We start from the raw sequence: 18,877 nt of genomic DNA on the forward strand, positions 1-18,877 counted from the left end.
CATCTCCAGAGCTGGGACCAAGCCTGTGAGCAGAGCAGTGAAAACAAAAATGAGTTAAGACAGGTTCCTACTCTCCACTCAGGAAGCTCACCGTCTGATAGGAAATTGAGAGTAAATCTCCAATAGAAACGCGGCATCTTCAATTTCCTTCCACGACAAACTTGTTTTCCTGCCCTAGGGCCAGTTTTGAGTGACAGTTATCCCTTCGCCAGCCGCCCCCACAAAGGGGGAGCTGGAGGTGGAAAAGAGAAATAATAGACATTCTTTCATTTACCCAGAAAACCAGTCATCCCTTCAACACACTTTTATCGAATCTTCTAATTTCAAACCACTGTGGGAGGTGTTGTAGGCAACACAGGAGAAAATGGCAGCAGCCCTTTGCCCTTCAAGAGTTTATGGGATCTGGAAGGAAGAGTGATTCTACTAAGACCTTACATGTAGCTAGCATTTTTCCATGAAATAAGAAATCGCGACAATTCATGATTACTCTTGCCTTTCACGTGAAGGTCTGGAGTGTGAACAGGACCAGAACCTGTATCTTCAGATTTCAGGTGTATCCACAGCACTCTCCCGTCTACCCGCGGGTCTATCCGTACAGCACTTACTATATACAAACGTTTACACAAAGCTACCTTTCAACTACAGGAGATTTGTAACTAAAAGAAATTAGTAGATTCTCTCAGTTTAAACACTATATGATGTCATTTGATAGATACAGCACTTAGTTCTGATTGCTTTTTAATCGGCTTGAGCGTTGGCCTGGACCTGATCCCTAACTCAGATAGTCATTTTACTTTTTTGAACCTTAGTTTCCCCATCTGCAAAGTGGGAATGAGTCAACAGATTTTTAAAACATGAGACTACGCATCCAAAGCAATTTCAGAATGACAAGAATACATTTTGTAATCATTAAGAACCTTTCAAAACAAGAAGTTACACGAATTAAATATTTATTCAGCAAACATCCTTGGAGACGCAGGGTAACTGCGACCATTTATTGAGCTCCTACTGAGCACTGCACATACATTATGTTTATCCCTACAAAGTAGGTATTGCATTCTTTTTATGGATGAAGAATCTACAATTAAAAATAAAATAATTGGGGCACCTGGGTGGCTCAGTCGGTTAAGGGTCAGACTTCAGTTCAGGTCATGATTTCATGGTTGATGGGTTCAAGCCCTGCTTTGGGGTCTGTGCTGACAGCTCGGAGCCTGGAGCCTGCTTTGGATTGTCTGTCTGTCTGTCTCTCTCTCTCTGCCCCTCCCCGGCTTGTGCTTTGTCTCTCTCTCAAAAATAAGCATTAAAAAATTTTTTTTAATTATTAAAAAATAAAATAAAATAATTAATTAATTAAAGATGAAGAATCTGACCTTAGGTGAGATTTGACAACTTTCTCAAGGTCCCACAGTAAGTGTCAGAGCTGAGATTTAAATCCAGGCCTTCTTGGCTCTTAAAGCTGTCTACTGTCTCCTACACCACACAGCCCCTAGCGTGTATAAGAATTGTGTGCTTTTATGCACTTAACAACTATGTATGAAAAACAACAACTCTGTATTGGTCACCAGGCCCAACCCCTGTTCCTGTGGAGCTTCCATTCTAGTGGTCAGCACTCACATTTACCACATAGTCTCTTACATGGATGCAAAATTGCCACAGGATTCGCTGCTATGGAGGGAAAGTCTATGCTGGGACAGCACAATGGAGGAGGGAATCTGAGTTGGGGAGGGCAGCGGAGGACTGTGTAATTGTGGGGACGATTAAATAGAACGAGGTAAAGACAGCCCAGATCTGCAGGGCCTTGCAGACCATACGTAAGGTGCTAGGTGCAGAAATGCGAACCCACCATCTCCAGGCAGGGATAGGCATTGCAAACAGAGGGAATGGCGTGTCCAAGAGCGTGGTGGAGGACATGGCAGGAGCACAAGTATGCACATATTTTGGCCCTGTTAGAGCCCTGTGTACATCTGTGTGCATCACACCTGGGAGGGTGATGGCAAAGGAGATAAGCAGGGACCTTAGATATTGTGCACCCAATCTGGACTCCTGCCGATGGAGATGCTCTGAAGTGTGGGGAAGGGAGACAGTCACGCTGAAGCATTTGGGCAGCCCTGGGCAACATGACTTGGCTGAGTCAGGGATACCAGTTAGGAATAGATTGCCAAGTCCAGGCAACAGATGGTGAGGGCATCATTTGGACCGAAGCGGTGTCGTTGGAGAGAAGTAAGGGAGGAGGCCCACCAAGGTTTCTGACCTAGATGCCCTGATGTCGTTAAGGAGGCTAGGAAATGCAGGGACAGGGTGGATAATGAGCATAGTCGAGCCAGTCCAATCTGATGGTCCAAGGGAAGGTGTCCAGAACGCAGGTGGATATTCTAAGTCAGGGCCCAGGAGGGAGCTCTGGGCTAGATTTAGATCTGGTGGCTGTAGCCTATGATTGTGGCTGTGAGAGTAGTTGAGATCACCTAGGGGAGGCAGATTGGATGGGAAGACCGAAATTTCGGAGATGCCAATGTTGAGGACCATGGGCTGAGGAGGAGGGAGACTGAGAAGGAGTGGTGGGGCCAGAAGAGAGATTCCAGCCAACATGTGAATGTCACAGATTTGTTTCTTCTGAGCCTGAGAGCCTCAAGTCAGAATTTTTGTTTACCTTGTTTCAGTTGTGACAATGAAATGAGGTAGAGCATGGCACTAACTTGACCTGATTGTAGGCTACAAGCTTGAAAAATAATAGCGATTGTTTTTAATTCAACAAATTATTGAGCACCTACTATATGTAAAGCAACCGACGTCTGTAGAGACCTATGCTCCAGCTTCGGGAAACTTCGAGTCTAGGGGGCAACAGTCTGCCATCTGCTGCTGAGGGGGACTGCTGTTCAGCCCTGAGGAACATTCTGGTTGGTCTTGGGCTCCTCCTGTAGGCCGGGAGCCTAAGTGTCCCCAGTGCACAGTGCCAGTGCCACTTCTCCAAATCTTGAGGCACTGCTGTGCCTCAATCGTCTCTCTCCACCTACAAATCTGATATCTGGAATGATTGTTGAGTGCCCCCGCTGCAATGACACCGTGCACCCCGTTTCGCGGGATGGTCTGCTAGAGCAGAAATCTCAGCCTGGTGGGAGAACAGAGCACATAGCCAGTGGAAAGGAAAGAAACCTGGTCTGGGGCTCAGAATGTCTGGGCTCCAGCCCACATCTGCTGAGTGACCTTGGGTAGGTCACCTTTCCTTCCTTAGCTTCAGCTCCCTCATCTGTATAAAGGGATCATAAAAACACTTCTTGATTTTACCTTTGGGCCAGATATGGGGAGCTGTGGGAATAGTATGTTCGGATCATGGAAACTGCCCTCGCTCGAAAGGCTGTGTGTTACAGATAAGTGAAAGGCAGCCAGTCGGCAATATCCAACACACCGCAGGCCTGCTCAGAGCACAGGGATCTTCTCTCAGCTAAGGAAACCTTAGCTCATCGGCCCTGGTAAGGTTAGGCATCTTTTCCTTGTTTCCTCAATCCTGTTTAGGAGGGAAGGGCTGAGGAAGAGAACACAATTTTAGATACTTTGAATCCTCAACGGTTTTATTCTCTAAGCAAAAATACTCCCGATGGGGAAAACAGGTTTGAGCTATCAGAGTCTACTTGGCCACCCCTCCCCCAACCCACAAAGTATTTGTCTCTGCTGTGCAAGAATCTTCCTTTTCTTCCTTTCTCCCAGAGTCTGGCCACCAAGACCTGGAATCCACCTTCAGGTGAGACGCCAGATTTCCTCTTCCAGAACTTTGTTCTCCATTGAGCTCTCAGGGAACCAGCCCTTAGAAATGGACCTCAGAAAAAATCAGGCCTAGGACTCCCAGAGCCCCCATTCCCTGCCCACTTGGAGGTCCCCTTTTGGGGTACTTCACCCCACCCCCTGCCAATTTCCAAGGCTGCTCCGGGCTCTGGGGACAGAGGAGGAGGGCGACGTGGCAGAGTATAGCTGTTATGCCCTTTATCTCTCTAGCACCCTTCCCCAAGGTCTCTGGATGGCAAAATGGGCCATAAAGGATTAAACAGATATAACAGATGATCTATTAATTAAGGACTTTAATTCGCCCAGGCCTAGGCCAAGCAAGAGTAAGGTGTCGGTGGCTGCTCAGAGCAGATTGGGGAAAACGAAGCTGAAAAACCAGTGCTGAGTTTGGTTAGTGCGGTTCTTGGGGGAGACTCTGCCTTCTCGGTCCAGGAAATAAGTGTCTCTGGGAATGAATGAGTCAGATATTTTGTCTCCTGGAACCTTCTAGAACCTAATGCCAAAAGGAGAGGAATGGGAGTGCCTGAATCATAGACTTGTGGATGTGGAGGAGTCAGTCATCAGGGGTGATGGGGGTGGGGGATGCTCACGTGGGGAAGGATGACCAAGATAGGTTTGCTTCCCAGGTGGGGTTCCCTCTTGTTCCCATAGGGCACACGTTTCTGTTACTGGCTGCACCCCATCTCCTAACTTCCTCTATCTTTTCCCTCTCATTCTTCCTTTCTTTTCACTCTCCCTTGCCCCCTTCACTTCTCCCAGAATTTCTCTCATTTTCCTCCAGGCTGGGCCACCTCACCCCCTCCCCCTTCTCTTTCCTGTAACTTAAGCTGTAGTTGGGAGTTGGAGGAGCTGGGCTGGTTTGAAAGGAGGCCCCACTGCTTTTCAGGGAGGAATTGAAACCGTGGAGCTGGGGGTGAGGGGGTGAGGGGAGGCAGAGGGGGAGGGGGCGGCTTGAGAAATCAAAGCGGCTGCAGCTCCATCTGGGAAACCAACTTTGATTTACTAGCAAGGACCTGGCTCTCTAACACCCCCCCCCCCCTTTCCCTGGACTTTGCTTTGTGGTGATAACTGGGGGCTGGGAAGTCTGACTCCCTCCCCCAGCCTGAAAGCCCGTTCTTCTCCTGGGAGAACCAGCCCAAGGAGGAAGGCCCAGGGGACCCTGGCTAAATAGGGCTGCTGAAGCTTCTAAAGGGGGCCCTGTGTGTCAGGAGCTGGGTGTGGAAGGGTACCCCTGGGGAGGAAGGAGGAAATGTCCTCAGTGCAGGCTGTGAGCCCCACAGACTTGGCCCCGCTCTGGCTCAAAGTGACACTCTCCCCAGAGATGGGGCGCTGGGCTGGGGGCGCTGCCAGGAGAAGGCCAGGTCTTCTTCGTGTCTGTGGCCTTGCCCTCTGAACTGGCTGGGGGTGGGGGTGGGGGTGGGGGGGGAGGCTGGGGCCTGGGAGTGGCGAGTAAGAACCAGGAAAAGAAAATGAGAAAGAAAAGGAAAATCTATTTTAATAGATTGTTTTGTGTTGAAATTCAGTGTGGGTTATGGACAACACTGGCTTCGAGTGGGGACTCCAGGCCACTCTGGATGGCAGGGCCAGCCAGCTCTCTCCTCCCTCTCCCGTCCCCTGTTTCTGTTTCAGCTTGCTCCTTTTCTGTCAGATCCTTGAACCCCCCAGGGTTTAAGGCACTGTCTGACCTCTGCTATCAAAATAGGGTCCCAAAGGTCTTGAACACCAGTGCCGGGGGCTGCAGGGAGAACACAGTGAGCCACAGCTCCAAGAAATGCTTGTGCTTGCCACTGACTGACCACCTAGTTCTTCCTGGGTGGTTTTTTTCGGGGGTGGGGGATGCGTTAAATCCCTAGACTCCTGGGTTCCAGCAGAGCCCCCTGCCCCTGCACTCCCACTATCACTGGTATTTTTCAGGGTTCAAGCATCCAGTCTTTAGAACTAGCTCTCAGGAAGGAGAAGGCGGCGCTAACTGGGCTAACTGTGCCCCAGACAAATGGAACCTTTTCAGAGCTCACTGTACTATGTGGAATTGCCCATCAGAGCTCCTGTCCCAGGACGATGTTCCTGAAAGCCTAGGGTCCACATGCATCAGAATCACAGAAGAAGGGGCACTGGGGCAGGATTTGCCTATTAGAAATACAGATTCCTGGGTCCTGCCGATGATGATCAGAATTGATAATCCCCAAGTGATTCTTATGCACACGCCAGAGCTTTCTGCTTTCCAGAGCCCTCAATTAGCTTTCAGAGCCTTGCTTCATCTTGGCAGTTGCCCAGTCTTGCCCCGTCCCCCACTCCAAACTCATTCAACAACCTTTCAAACTCTAACCCCAACGTAGCTTTCCAGCATTAACTTCTACCCCCACTGCCCCAGTGTGTGGACAAGATGGACCGGCCCCCAGCATCCATTCCCACCTCCTTCTAGTACCTTCCAGCACTTGCAGAGGTTGGAAAGCCAAGAAACTCATCTCTTAGCTTTCCTCGCAGCTAAAGGTCTGGATGCAAAGTGCATTGTTCGGGACTTGAAAGTTGGGAGGGTGATGAGACCGCATTTTTGTTGCTCTGCTATTTCTGCTGGCAGGCCAGCCCCCGGACATGGGGTCTTCCTGCGGCAGCACCCACAGTGTTCAGTGTCTGGGACGGTGGTGGAAGCCTGGCACCGATTCCTGTGGAGCTTTGGGTGCATCCATGATGTTAGTTCCAGCCGTAGCCTCTTCATTCTCCCTCCCCCCCGACTGCGGCAGAGGTAGGGGCTCCTACTGGACCATCGTTTCTGTGGCTTCATTATAAGGTCCCGCTTTTCCAGTCCATCTAACAGTTTGGCAGGCACCTATTTCCCCGTGGTCTTCGTCTGCTTGGACCGCCAAACCCAAATGCCATAGGCCAAATGGCTTAAACAACAGAAATTTATTGTCTTTGTTCTGAAGGTCCCAGATCAGGTTGCCACATGGTTGCGTTCTGATGAGGTCTCTCCTCTGGCTTGCAGGTGGCTGTTTTCTCCCTGTGTTCACAGGGCCTTTCTCTGTCGAGAGAGAAAATTTAAACTTAATTACATCCTGAAAGCTCTGTCTCTAAATATATTCACACTGAGGGTTAGGGCATCAACATACGAATGAGGGGACACAGGTCGGTTCATAGCACCTTCTACATAAAGCACCTAGGGGCGCCAGGGTTGCTCAGTAGGTTGAGCATCTTTTCTTTTTAATTTTTTTTAATGTTTATTTACTTTTGACAGAGAGAGAGACAGAGCATGAGCAGGGGAGGGGCAGAGAGAGAGGGAGACACAGAATCCGAAGCAGGCTCCAGGCTCTGAGCTGTCAGCACAGAGCCCGACGCGGGGATGGAACTCACAGACCGTGAGATCATGACCTGAACCGAAGTCGGACGTTCAACCGACTGAGCCACCCAGGCACCCCTAGGCTGAACATCTTGATGAGGTTTTGGGGTGATGACGGGGGGCGTCCGGAGCCGAAGGCCAAGAAACAATTCTTGAAGACGTCTTTGGTGCAAAAAGGTGATTTTATTAAAGCTCGGGGACAGGACCCATGGGCAGAAAGAGCTGTGCTGGTGTTGTGAGGGGTAACTTGTTGTATACCCTCAGGTTGTTAGGTTGGGTCCCTCAAGGTTAGAGAGACCGTAAGTCTCTAAGGAATTTTGGAAGCAAGGTTTCTAGGACCTTGAGGGGCTAGCTGTTGTAAGGAAGATGCCATTTATTACCGTTCAGTAAAACCTCAGTCATGAGACCCTTCAGACGTATATCAGAGCGCCATAAGCTTGGAGTATGATTGCCAGCATATATCTTGGGGGAGTTGAGATAAAGGAAGTTTCCAGAGGAATTTTTATATGTTGATGTAGACCTACAGGATCCTGGGGGAGGGGGTTCAGGATAATGTTAAGCCAAAATTCCCTTTTGCCCTTGCCCATAGCGAAGTGTCATCATTGAGGCAGCTGAACTCCTAGAGGGAGGTCTCTCTGCCTGTTTCAAGGACTCGTCAGGGGCTGTAGGCAGTAAGGGAATTTAATTTTTCCATTACCTTCGTTTCCCACATCACCATGGCAAGCACTCCCACCCCCTTCCATCTTGATGAGGGTGATATTGGGGCTCTAGAAAACAGAGTCTATAGGTTTCTGGAGATTAGGCTATGCATAAGGTTGCCTTTTTCTTACTGTTTACTAAGTGATCTGTAAACTGAAGGAGACTCCTGTCCTGCATGACCGTGATCTCTATCAGTCAACCATTTGCTATCTTTCCTTGCTCCCGTTCTTGGGCAGCCAGGGGTGTCCCACATATGACACACATCCCACGGGGCAGGGGTGGGGGTGGAGGTGCTGTAAGCCTGTGCTTTGCCCTCCGCTTGCTCCAGGCTCCCTCAACAGTCTGACTCTTGATTTCGCTCAGGTCATGATCTCGTGGTTCATGAGTTCCAGCCCCACCTTGGGCTTTGCACTGACTGGGCAGAGCCTGCTTCGGATTCTGGGTCCCTCTCTTTCTCTGCCCCTCCCCCACTCATTCTCCCTCTCCCTCTCTCTCAAAAATAAATAAACATTAAAAAAAAACAAACCCCTCCTAAAATGGTCTTTGTTTCTTGCACCAAATCCTGCCTTCACCTATGAACTAGACAGAACAGCTGGTACTTTCACACTCTAAGTACTTGCTCCACTGGTTCCACCCTTGTAAATCCTTTAAGATCCCTTCCTGTAGCACTTCCCTGGGTGACTGTTTATCTTGCAGCATTTGGCACTTGGTATGTCTGACTACCCCCAACTCACAATAAGACAGTCTCTTGAGGGCAGAGACTGTATCTTAGTTTTTGTGCATACCCTAGTGCTTATGAGAGGTGGCATATAGTAGGTGCTCAGTAAACATCTGTTAAGTGATTCGCTGCCCTCTATAAATAGGACAGGGACTGAAGAACTCCCTAAGGTGGGCAGTTGAGAGATCCAAGCATCCTGCCTGGACACCAGTCCAATGCCCATAACCCTGACTGCTTTGCCCATCTCTGGAACCCACATTTAGGGAGGCAAGAAGCTAAGCTCTGAGGAGAAGTAAGCAAGCCAGGTTTCTAGGTCCAGGTTTCCATTCTCCAGTTTTGGCAAGATTATCCAATTTCTTGCAGCCATACTGAATTGTAAATATGTTCTGGTCCCCGATCTGAGAAGTGAAGGTAAAAAACAAATTTGATATGATGGTGGGAACCCATGAAGCGGCCCCGGGGAGACCAAAGTGCTCAGGTCCTGGCCTTGGTACTTACTACCTCTCTGGCCTTCAGTGAATCATTTTGCTTCTCTGAGTGCCAGTTTCTCTATCTGCAGAACGGGTACAATAAATCTGCATTGTTCCCTTGAGGCGAGGATTGAACAAGAAAATGGATCTGTATTGACAGCTGCTTTGGGAAAGGAAGTTTAGGGTGGCACGTGCTATTTTGTAACCTGGAAGCAAATGTCAAACATAGATCACCCAGAGAGGCCTGAACACGGGCACATGAGACAGACTTACTCATGGGGCAGCATGCTTGGGGCCGAGCACTGGACTCCACAGGCGGAGAGAGGAGGTTTGAATCTCAGCTCTCTACTTCATTACTACCTTCCCTGGACAGGCCACTTGAGCTTTCTGGAGCTCAGACTCTTCATCGGAAAGAGAGGGGTGTGAATCTGCTCTCTCAAAGGGTTGGGAAGACCAGTCATAAGTGAGCAGTAACTTCACTCAATGGACACTCAATACAAGTCTTTAGTATTTGTTTTCCTCCTCTCCCTAGATGAGGTAGAGGCGGCCAGGAGGAGAAAAATTGGGGCAGGTGTCAGACTCCTAAGACCTGACGGGTTTGGGAGGCTTCCTCCATGGCTGGGTCACCTCTGAGTAACCCGTGAGGAATTCTGTGGCCTAAGATCTGGCAGGAGGGACACATACACTAATGCTGGATTTGGCAAAAAACCTACAGCAGATTTCAGTTTGGGGGACACAGTAACAAGTCTTCTTTGAGGCTGGTTCTGACTCAGTCACTCTCCAGGCATCCCTCTTTTGATACTCTCCCCAGCTCTTCTGGAGAGTGAGCACCCCAAAAGGCAAGAAACTCATTAGGAAGCAAAGAAAGAGATCAGACCTCAGCTGAGCTCTCCTCTGAATGTCTCCTTTTGTTGGGAGGGGCACTAATGTGGAGGCAGCTTGAGGGAGGGGGGACCCCAAGGATGGAATTGGGAGGGGCAGGTCCTACCTTGTGGATGGGGGTCATTGGGAGGAGAAACAAACACTTCCCTCCTCTCTCCAGGAAGCTTCCCTTCCCCGCAGCTGGTGCCCCAAGGATTCCCCCCGCTCCACCCCAGGCCCTTCCCTTAGAGAGAGCCTGCTGAGCCTGGAATGAGAAGAATCTGAACTACAAACAGACCTCCCAGAGGCACCCCCAACTCTCCCCTAACCACTTCAAGCCAGCGAAAGCCTGGCTTCCTTGAGTGGGAGGCTGACGGAGAAGCAGGGCTGGGGTTTGGGCTACAGGGAGGGGCTGAGGTGGTGGTGGGGGTGGGGTGGGCAGGGGGACTCTTCCTGGAGAGGGAGAGGAGGGAAGGGTTGAGGGCAGGGGAGGGACTAGGCTTTATAAGGACTATATTTTCCAAACCAAAAATCAGAATTGGTAAGAGTATACTTGCAAGGGCCATGGGATTGGGGGGGGGGGCGGGTAGGGATTGAAGTCAAGCCTGTCCCAGAATAATGCAAATTCTGAGGCCCCCACTCCAGTCATCCAAATATAACCCTGGAGGAGAGGCAAAAAAACCCAGTCTGTCCCCTCCCCCCAATGCTCTCTTCCCCTCGCTTGGCCTCTGTCTCTGCTTATCTGATACAGTAGGTTATGGTGAGCCAGGGAGGGTGTTTAGGCTCTCCAGGGGCGAGGTTCTCCCAATCCTTAGTCTGGGCTGCAAACTGAGTCCGCGGAGGCTGTAAATGAACTTGGAGAAGTGGAGGGCAGAGGCTAGAATCAGAGGAAAGATGGAGGGACCAGCCAAAAGGACCAAAGGCAGAGGGGCCTCTCCTGTCTGCCACACTTCCCCAGACACTGGCCTCCTGCCCACTGTCCCCCTAGCATTCCTACCCTCACCTGGACCCAGCCTGGGGCTTTGACGTGAGTTAGCAGGGGCTGTCCGTGTCCATGGATGCCCAGCCAGTGTATCAGATGGGGCGAAACCCCTAGGAGGTGACCAGGGAGGAGAGGCTGCTGGAGCTGGAAGCTGCCTTAGGCACGATGACCTCTTTGCAGGGGCGCTCTCTCCAGCTTGTATAACACAGCTCCTGCCAAGGTTGGTATAGAAAGGCACAGAGCCCACAGCGGGCTGGGGAAGGCCGCTGAAAAGGCAGCTTAAGGGCTTCCTGCTGGGTGAGAGGGATTAGGGGCCTGTGGGGAGGGAGCCAGGCAGCAAGAAAGGCACTGGCCCAAAGCCAGAGCCCCTTGGCCGTAGGCCCTCTGGGATGAGGATCCCCAGGGTGTCTAGCGGGCTGGGGTCAGCGCTCTCCACCTGGATGAGGTGCTGGGAGAATAGGGATTCAGCCAGGACAACATACTGGGATGAGGAGATTCCATGGAGCCCCCAAAAGGAAGGGAGGAAGGAAGGTTAGCCAACACTCCTAGATGAACTAGCACACTTTTAGTCAGAAGGGGGAAGGAGGGACCGAATGGACTACCCAGCTATTTTGTCCCTTGTCCCCTCCTGGGCTGCCTCTCACATGCAAGGTTTCATCTCAGAGGCTCCCAAGCTAGGAGGGGACAGCTCTCTGCTTCTCAGGACCTCCAACGTGGAAGAGAATGAAGGGGCCCCCATGGTCCGAAGTTCCCACAGGAGCATGGATTTAGGGGAAGAGCCCAGGAGGGGCTCTTGTCACCTAGAGACCCTGGGCAGAGGCCTGGAGGGGGACAGCCAGGGCTGGTCTCACCCTGGCCCTGGGCTCCACTGTCTAATGTGTGAGTTGGGATCTTGGAGGCCACACTGTGTGGGGGAAAAGACCTGTTCCACTTGTGCTTCTTATCCGAGAGCTGACACATGCATTCTGGAAACTGTAAAGTGCTATATAAATGTGAAGTACCCAGACCCCATCATCCCTGGAGTGTGTGTGTGTGTAAAAGGATGGATGTTCCCAGGAAGGGGTGGGAACACATCGAGAACTGGGGACTGCCAAGCCAGGTGCTTTGCATGTCTATAACCTCAAAAGAACTTTAAGAACATTGTATTATTGTTGCCCCCATTTTATACATGAGAATACTGAGGCTTATAAGGTAATGCAATTTCACATCCAAGTTTATAGAAGTTTATAAAATGGTGCATCCAAATTAGAAGGCAAGATTCTCTGGTCTTTAAAAGGTTACCTGGCCCCAGGGTTCCTACATTTAGAAGATTTCTTCAGATGTTTGGATCCTTCTCCTCCCTGGTTGGGCTCAGGCTTAGATCCCCAAGACCTTTCCCACTCCCACTCCAGAACAAGACCTTGAGAAGGCTGGAAAAGGGGATGAAGTCTGAAACAGGGCCCAGCTGACCAGATAAGGTACACGTGGCTACCAGGGCTATTTTCTGGGAAGGGGCTCCAGCAATGGGTACTTCAAGCTCAGGGCATCCCTGGATCAGAGCTGCCCTGTCTCCCAACTCAGCTGGGCCAGCCCCCTTCTTTGTGCTCGGTTTTTTCCCACAGCCCCGCAAGGGGGGTGCTGGGATCCCAGGCCCACCCCCTCCTGCTGGGCAGCACCCCATCAAGCCCCACCATAAAAAGCTCGGCCGTGGAGGAGGAGGGGTGTCCTTACTCGGAGAAGCCATCGGTGCCCTTCTCCCTTTCTGGGGAACAAGAAGCTTGCTAATGGCTTGGGCCCCTTCCCCAGCCCCTGGCCCCAGCCCTGGCTCCCCCAGACAAAAAGCTGCTTTACATGAGAAGAGCAGGCTGGCCTGGCCTTCCCCGGGCACTCAAAGAGGCGGTAGCCCCTGACAGCCGAGAGACTGCCCCTTCCCCCACTCCGAGGCCTCGTTTAGTTGCAATTAGCAATTCTTTGCAACCCACGGGGCTGAGGGGGAACGAGCCCCTCACCTCCCAAACCCGGCCTCCACGCCTGGGCTCCCTTCCCCTCCTCCCTCCCCACCAGTCTCCTCCTCGCTGCCCCACCCCCAGCTCACGGCTAGTCTGTCGGCTTCCTTAGAGTTCTCCAAGGAACCCAGCAACCAGAGGGGCGCCTCGGGGCGGGACAGGGTTTGCGAGGGCTGGAGGACCCCTTCCTCAACCCACACGGCCCCTTGCCTCCTCTCTTCCCACTTGCCACCCCTCTCCGAGTCAGGCTTAACTCTTGGATCAGTAGGAGGGGTGAGAGATGGAAGGAAGAGATTTTAGGACCGGGAGAGGGTGAGCTGGTGGCGTAGGGCACAGGGTGCTGAGGGAGGGGAGGAGGCCCTGGCTCCGGGAAAGTCTTCCCTGGTTGACCTGACCCTTGACACTGCAGTGGGCTCTCCCTTTCACTCAGGGCACCGCCGTGTAGGGCTGGGAGCCCAGAGCCTGGACTCACCTCCAGCCAGGCAGTAGGAAGATGGTGCCATCTGGAAAATGAAAGGGGAGAAAAAGAATTTCAGGGCCCTTTGCTAGGCTCACACAAATCCACTCCTTGGTGTCCGGTCCCTGTGAAGGGTGGGGTTGGGGTACGAGTGAGAGAATGGGGGGGGGGGGGGGAGGTCTGCAAGCCTTTTAGCCCCATTAGTAGTTTCTTCCAGGGTAACTACTTTCTGCCCAAGTCTCTGGTAGTCTCTTCCTGACGCCACCAGGGGGAGCCCTAGGCACAGTGGGCGCTCCAGACTGGGGAGAGGTGGTGATGTTGTCCTGCTGGGTCTGCACTATAAGCCTGTCCTTCCCTGAACCTACAGGACCTTTCCTCCTCCTTGGATGGAGAGTGAGAATCCCTGGAAGAGAAGACTGATCCTCTACGGGAATTCTGCTTCCGGCTTTAAAGAGTATGTGGAGGGTGGGACAAGATACCAATACTGTGGTTCAGATGGTGATCAAGGGACAAGGCCAGGTAAAGGGACTGAGGCTCCCCTGGGGTTCTCAGCTCTCAGTGCAGCTGCTTTGGAGGAGTCCAGGATTTCTGGCTGGTGTGGTCTTTTAGAGGTCTCCAGGATTTAAGAAAACAATAGGACAGGGGTGACTTAGACACAGAGCCCAAGGTTTGCAGCAGAGATGAGCTGGGTTGTTTTGGGGCTCCTCCATTTTAAGTACTGATATTACACCACCCACACAAATGTGTGGGGAGGGCATGGTTTAGGCTTGGGAAATAAGAAAGAAAAATCTGGCCCCTTTTGCCAACCTTCAGTGGACTCTCAAAACTCCTATCCTTGGAGCCTGGTTTCACATCACAACCAGGGAGGAAACTGTAGACAGAGGCGCCAGGTGGTTCTAGGGAAGGAATCACTTAGGATTATTTCCTGTGGAATTTGCACGTAGGCCCCTTTCCCATTCGAATCCCCCAACTTCTGTTTGCGGCAGAGGGTGGGGGGGTGGGGGAGAGTGCCCCATAAATGAAGAAGAGATGTGAGTTCCCACTCAGAGCTGAAGGGCCCAAAGGAGTAAACAGACCAAAAGATAGGAAAGCTGGGTCCTTGCCCCCAGGGGAGGAAGGCAGGGTCAGCGTCTCCAGAATCTGTCCAGGAGATTCACTGGGAGGCCTGAAATCCAGATTCCTCAGAAGGGCTGGGGGAGGTGAAACGTCCGGACACCTGGGATCTTGCCTCTTCTTGCTGCTGAGGTGCTTGGGTCTCTGGACCTGAGAAGCCTGTGAGGTCCTCCTGGCCACCCACTGCCCCTGGGAGGAGGAAAAAATTTAAGGGAGGTCAAGTGTTGGGATCTCTGGGCAGGAAGCCTTTGCGAGCCAAGCCGGAGGCAGGAAATGCTCCCCAAGAGTTATCCTCCCACAGCGACCTCCTCTGAGGAGTCGGGTCACTGCACTCCCCTCGGGGAGCAGCAAGGCGGAGGGTGGCAGACCTGCCATTCGCTGCCCCGCCCCCTTCCTCCCCCCACCCTGCCAGAGCCTCCCTGCTGGCCATTTCCCCAGTCCCCACAGGCCCTCCTCAGCTTTCAGTTTTTGGAGCTCCGTGCTGCCAAGAATCTTGGCCCCACAGTCAAAGCCCCTCCCCACCCCCACCCCCAAGTCGGAGGTCCACTGGCCTTGGCTCCCCCAGGAGCACTAGATGTCCCAGCCTCCCTGGTGGACTTGGGGTTCCCTCTGCTTTGCTGCTTTGGCACTTGCTGTCCCCACTGCTTCTCTCTGCGGGGTGGAATCCTGCACACCTCTGGAATTGTCACTCTGTGCTGGAAGCCTCCCTGGGCTCCTATACCGCCTTGATCTCACTTCTCAGAACACACACCGCGTTTTCGCTTGGTTTTGAATTGTTTGAGATCTTGTCTGTCTGTCTGTCTTTCCACTGGGCTGAGAGATCTTATAACTCTGCCCTACAGAAACAGAAAGTGAGCAGGCTATACCATTTGAAGTGTTCTTGTAACTGTGTTAAAAAGTAAAAAAAGGACGCCTGGGTGGCTCAGTCAGTTAAGTCTCCGACTGACCCAGGTTATGATTTCACAGTTCGTGGGTTCGAGCCCCAAGTTGGGCTCTGTGTGGACAGCTCAGAGCCTGGAGCATGCTTCAGATTCTGTGTCTCCTGTTCTCTCAGTCCCTCCCTGGCTCTTGCTCTCTCTTTCTCTCTCAAAAATAAATAAACATTAAAAAAAAAGTAAAAGAAACAGGTGATGTTAATTTTGATATATTTTATTTAGCTCAATATATAAAAAAATCACTTCTATATGTAATCCATATAATAATTTTTAAAAAATATTTATTTATTTATTTAGAGACAGAGACAGAGAGCACATGAGCAGGGAAAGCACAGAGAGAGAGAGGGAGAGAGAGAATCCCAAGCAGGCTTCATACTGTCAGCTCAGAGCCCAACACGGGACTCAAACTCATGAACCGTGAGATCATGATCTGAGCCCAAATCAAGAGTCGGATGCTTAACTGACCGAGCCACCCAAGCACCCCTCGATATAATTATTAATGCTATATTGTATATATGTATTTTTTTTTTCAAAGTAAGTCTTTGGAATTCAGTGTGTATTTTACACTTATAGCACATCTCAATTTAGATGAGTCGTGTGCTCAGTAGTCATGCGGTTAGTGTTACCATATTGGACAGTGAAGCTCTAATCAGAGATGGAGCCCCATGTCTGTACTAAAAGTAGAGATAGCATGTTGTTTAAGAAGCCCAGCTGTTTGAACCAGACTTCTTGGTTGAATATTGGCTCAGCCACTAGCTGTGTGACCTTAGACCAGTCCCTTAACCATTCTGTGCCTTAATTGTCTCATCTGTAAAATGGGCCTAACAAGCCTTATAGGTTATTGTGAAGAGTATGTAAGTGCTTAGGACAACATGTGGCACATAGTAGTATTTGCTCAATCAAGGCTGGCTGTCTGGATCTCTGCATGATGAGAACCTTGGCCCCAAACAATTGTTAGCTGAGACTGAATGAAAGAAATAGTCCTTTGCCCTGCAGCGGAATGAAGCAGAAGAAGCTGGTTGGGGTGAGTGAGTTTTGTCTGGAGAAATTGGAACAGGACTGGAGAAGAGAAGGCTGTGGGTGGCTGGCAGAAGGCCCTTCAGAGGGCCAGACGGAGGTTTATAGCTGTGCTGCCATGGAATTTGGAAACAGTAACAGAACAGCATAAGGCCGATATGATTCATTGCTGAAATGAAGCTTCTGGGGTTCTAAGAAGGGAGGTCTAGAGCTCTGAAGCCTTCAAAGAGCAGGGTGAGGTTTAGAAAACTAGCCAGCAGTGGGTGATGGGGAGTGTGCTGAGTGCTTGGAGAAAGGGACTAGTTAGGGCAACTAGTCAGGCCCACCCCTCCTGCAGGTACTCTCCCTCCCTGGCGTCTGGCCTCTAGAAGGCAGCAGTTAACGGCTGCGGGCTGCATTTTGAGGCCACAGCGCCCTCTGCTGGATTTGGGGGACCTGGGGCAGCAGCAAGAGTAAATGGTACTGGAATTTAGGGGAAGGGGTGACAAAACGCTGTGCGCGCCAAGTTCTGTACCAGATAGAGTCCTTCCTGATCCCCAGATACCCCCGAGGAGATCACACACTCGGAATCCCTTGACGAGGATGGAGGAAGTTTATGGAAAATGATCAACTTCTGGGGCACCTGAGGGGGCTCAGTCGGTTGAGCGTCCCGCTTTGGCTCAGGGCATGATCTCGAGGTTTGTGAGTTCAAGCCCCACATCCGGCTGCTGTCAGCCTGTAGCCCGGAGCCCGCTTCCCATCCTCTGTCCCCCTCTCTCTGCCCCTCCCCGCTTGCGCTCTTTCAAAAAGAAATAAACATTAAAAGAGAGAGAGAGAGAGACAGCAACTTCTGAACCTCTGAATTGTAAGTGTCCGTCCTTTATTTGCTCAGTTGGTATAAATGTGTGCTATATTAATTTCTAGGGCTGGGAGTTAGAGGCAAGTAATAGTAATAGTAATAATAGAATAATAATAATAATAATAATAGAGGCAAATAATAGTAATCATCATAATAAAATTATTAATAATAATAATAATAATAATAATAATAATAATAATAATGCCTTTGCAGCTAATGCTTATATAGCCCTACTATGTGCCAGGTGCTATTCTTTGACACAGCTGACAGACAGCGGAGCCAGACGGAACTGAGCAGCATAAGGCTCACCATAAGTCTGACACCAGTGTGTTTACTGAAACTCCATGAGATCTACTGCTTCTCAGAAATAATCAAGACTAGTTTTCTCCTTTACGCGAGATATAGTGAGGCCAAGCACTTTAGGTATCTGGACGTTTCTCTTTTGGTTTCTGATTCTTTGATGACTGCTAAATAATTTTGGAGAAATTTGAGTTAACATTTATTGATTTGTTGTGCACTAAATGTATGCCAACCACTGTGCTAAGCCCACTGTTGGATTATCTCACTGAAGCCCCACAATAGCCCTATGAGGTGACTGCTGTTATTTCCCCCCTTTTACAGATGGGGAAGTGTATTAGTTTTCTATTGCTACAAAACAAATCGCGTCAGGGGTGCCTGGCTGGCTTAGTCAGTAGAGCATCTGACTCTTGATCTCCGGGTTGTGAGTTCAAGCCCCACATTGGGTGTGGAGATTTCTTAAAAATAAAATCTTACCATTTTAACAAAACAACAAAAAAACCCTGCAAACCTCATGGCTTAAAACAACACACATTTAGGGGCGCCTGTGTGGCTCAGTTGGTTGAGCATCTGACTTCGGCTCAAGTCATGATCTCGCAGTTGACGAGTTTGAGCCCCGCACCAGGCTCTGTGCTGACAGCTCAGAGCCTGGAGCCTGCTTCAGATTCTGTGTCTCTCCGTGCCTCTCTCTCTGCCCCTTCCCCGCTCATGCTCTGTCTCTCGCTGTCTCAAAAATAAACATTAAACAACAACAACAACAACAACAACAACACACATTTATTATCTTATAGTTCCTATGGGTTAGAAGTCCAGACATGGTTTATTGGGCCAAGGTCTCACAAGACAGCAGTCAAGATGTCTGCTGAATTGTTTTCTCATCTGGAGGTTTCACTGGAGAAGAGCCTGTTTCCAAATTCGATCAGATTGTTGGCAAAATTCATTTCCTCCAGGGTACAGTATCGAGGGGCCCGCTTCTTGCTGGCTGCTGGCTGCAAGCCACGTGGGCTTTCCCAATGTATCAGTCAGTGTCTTCCAGAGAAATAGCACCAGTAGGATGTGTGTGTGTATGTATGTGCGTGTGTGTGTATAAAGACATTTATTCCAAGAAATTGGCTTACATAATTGTGGGGGCTGGCAAGTCTGAAATCCATAGGACAGACTGGCAAACTAGAAACTCTCAGACGGGAGCTGATGCTGTAGTCTTGATGCAGAATTTCTTCTTTATTCCTCAGGAAAACTAGTTTCATTTTTAAGGATTTTCAACTGATTGGATGAAGCCCACCCAAATTACCGAGCTTAATCTTTACTTAAAGTCAACTGCTTGTTGGTATTCACCGCACCTACAATTTACCTCCATAGCAACACCTAGATACGCATGTGATTGAGTAACTGGG

General features: G+C 50.4%; 1 protein-coding gene and 1 long non-coding RNA gene across 2 annotated transcripts in view; one reads left to right on the forward strand and one right to left on the reverse strand.

Annotated features, from left to right (window-relative positions):
* LOC109258241 (uncharacterized) overlaps window positions 1-18,209 on the forward strand; it is a 90,427-nt gene extending 72,218 nt beyond the window's left edge. The window contains exon 3 of the long non-coding RNA XR_008418774.1: window positions 17,400-18,209. This is a non-coding gene — a long non-coding RNA (uncharacterized LOC109258241). The remainder of the gene's footprint in view (window positions 1-17,399) is intronic.
* The window catches only part of LOC109258163 (uncharacterized), a 33,106-nt gene continuing 19,461 nt past the window's right edge, over window positions 5,233-18,877 (reverse strand). Inside the window, exons 3-6 of the mRNA XM_019434770.2 lie at window positions 14,500-14,585; window positions 14,091-14,179; window positions 13,299-13,329; window positions 5,233-6,796 (exon numbers count right to left, since the gene is read on the reverse strand). Coding sequence (XP_019290315.2) covers window positions 6,531-6,796; window positions 13,299-13,329; window positions 14,091-14,179; window positions 14,500-14,585 — 472 coding nt within the window. The 3' untranslated portion in view covers window positions 5,233-6,530. The remainder of the gene's footprint in view (window positions 6,797-13,298; window positions 13,330-14,090; window positions 14,180-14,499; window positions 14,586-18,877) is intronic.

This window comes from Panthera pardus, unplaced genomic scaffold, assembly GCF_024362965.1.
Source record: "Panthera pardus isolate Hobbes unplaced genomic scaffold, ASM2436296v1 HiC_scaffold_3, whole genome shotgun sequence".
Taxonomy (NCBI): Eukaryota; Metazoa; Chordata; class Mammalia; order Carnivora; family Felidae; genus Panthera; species Panthera pardus.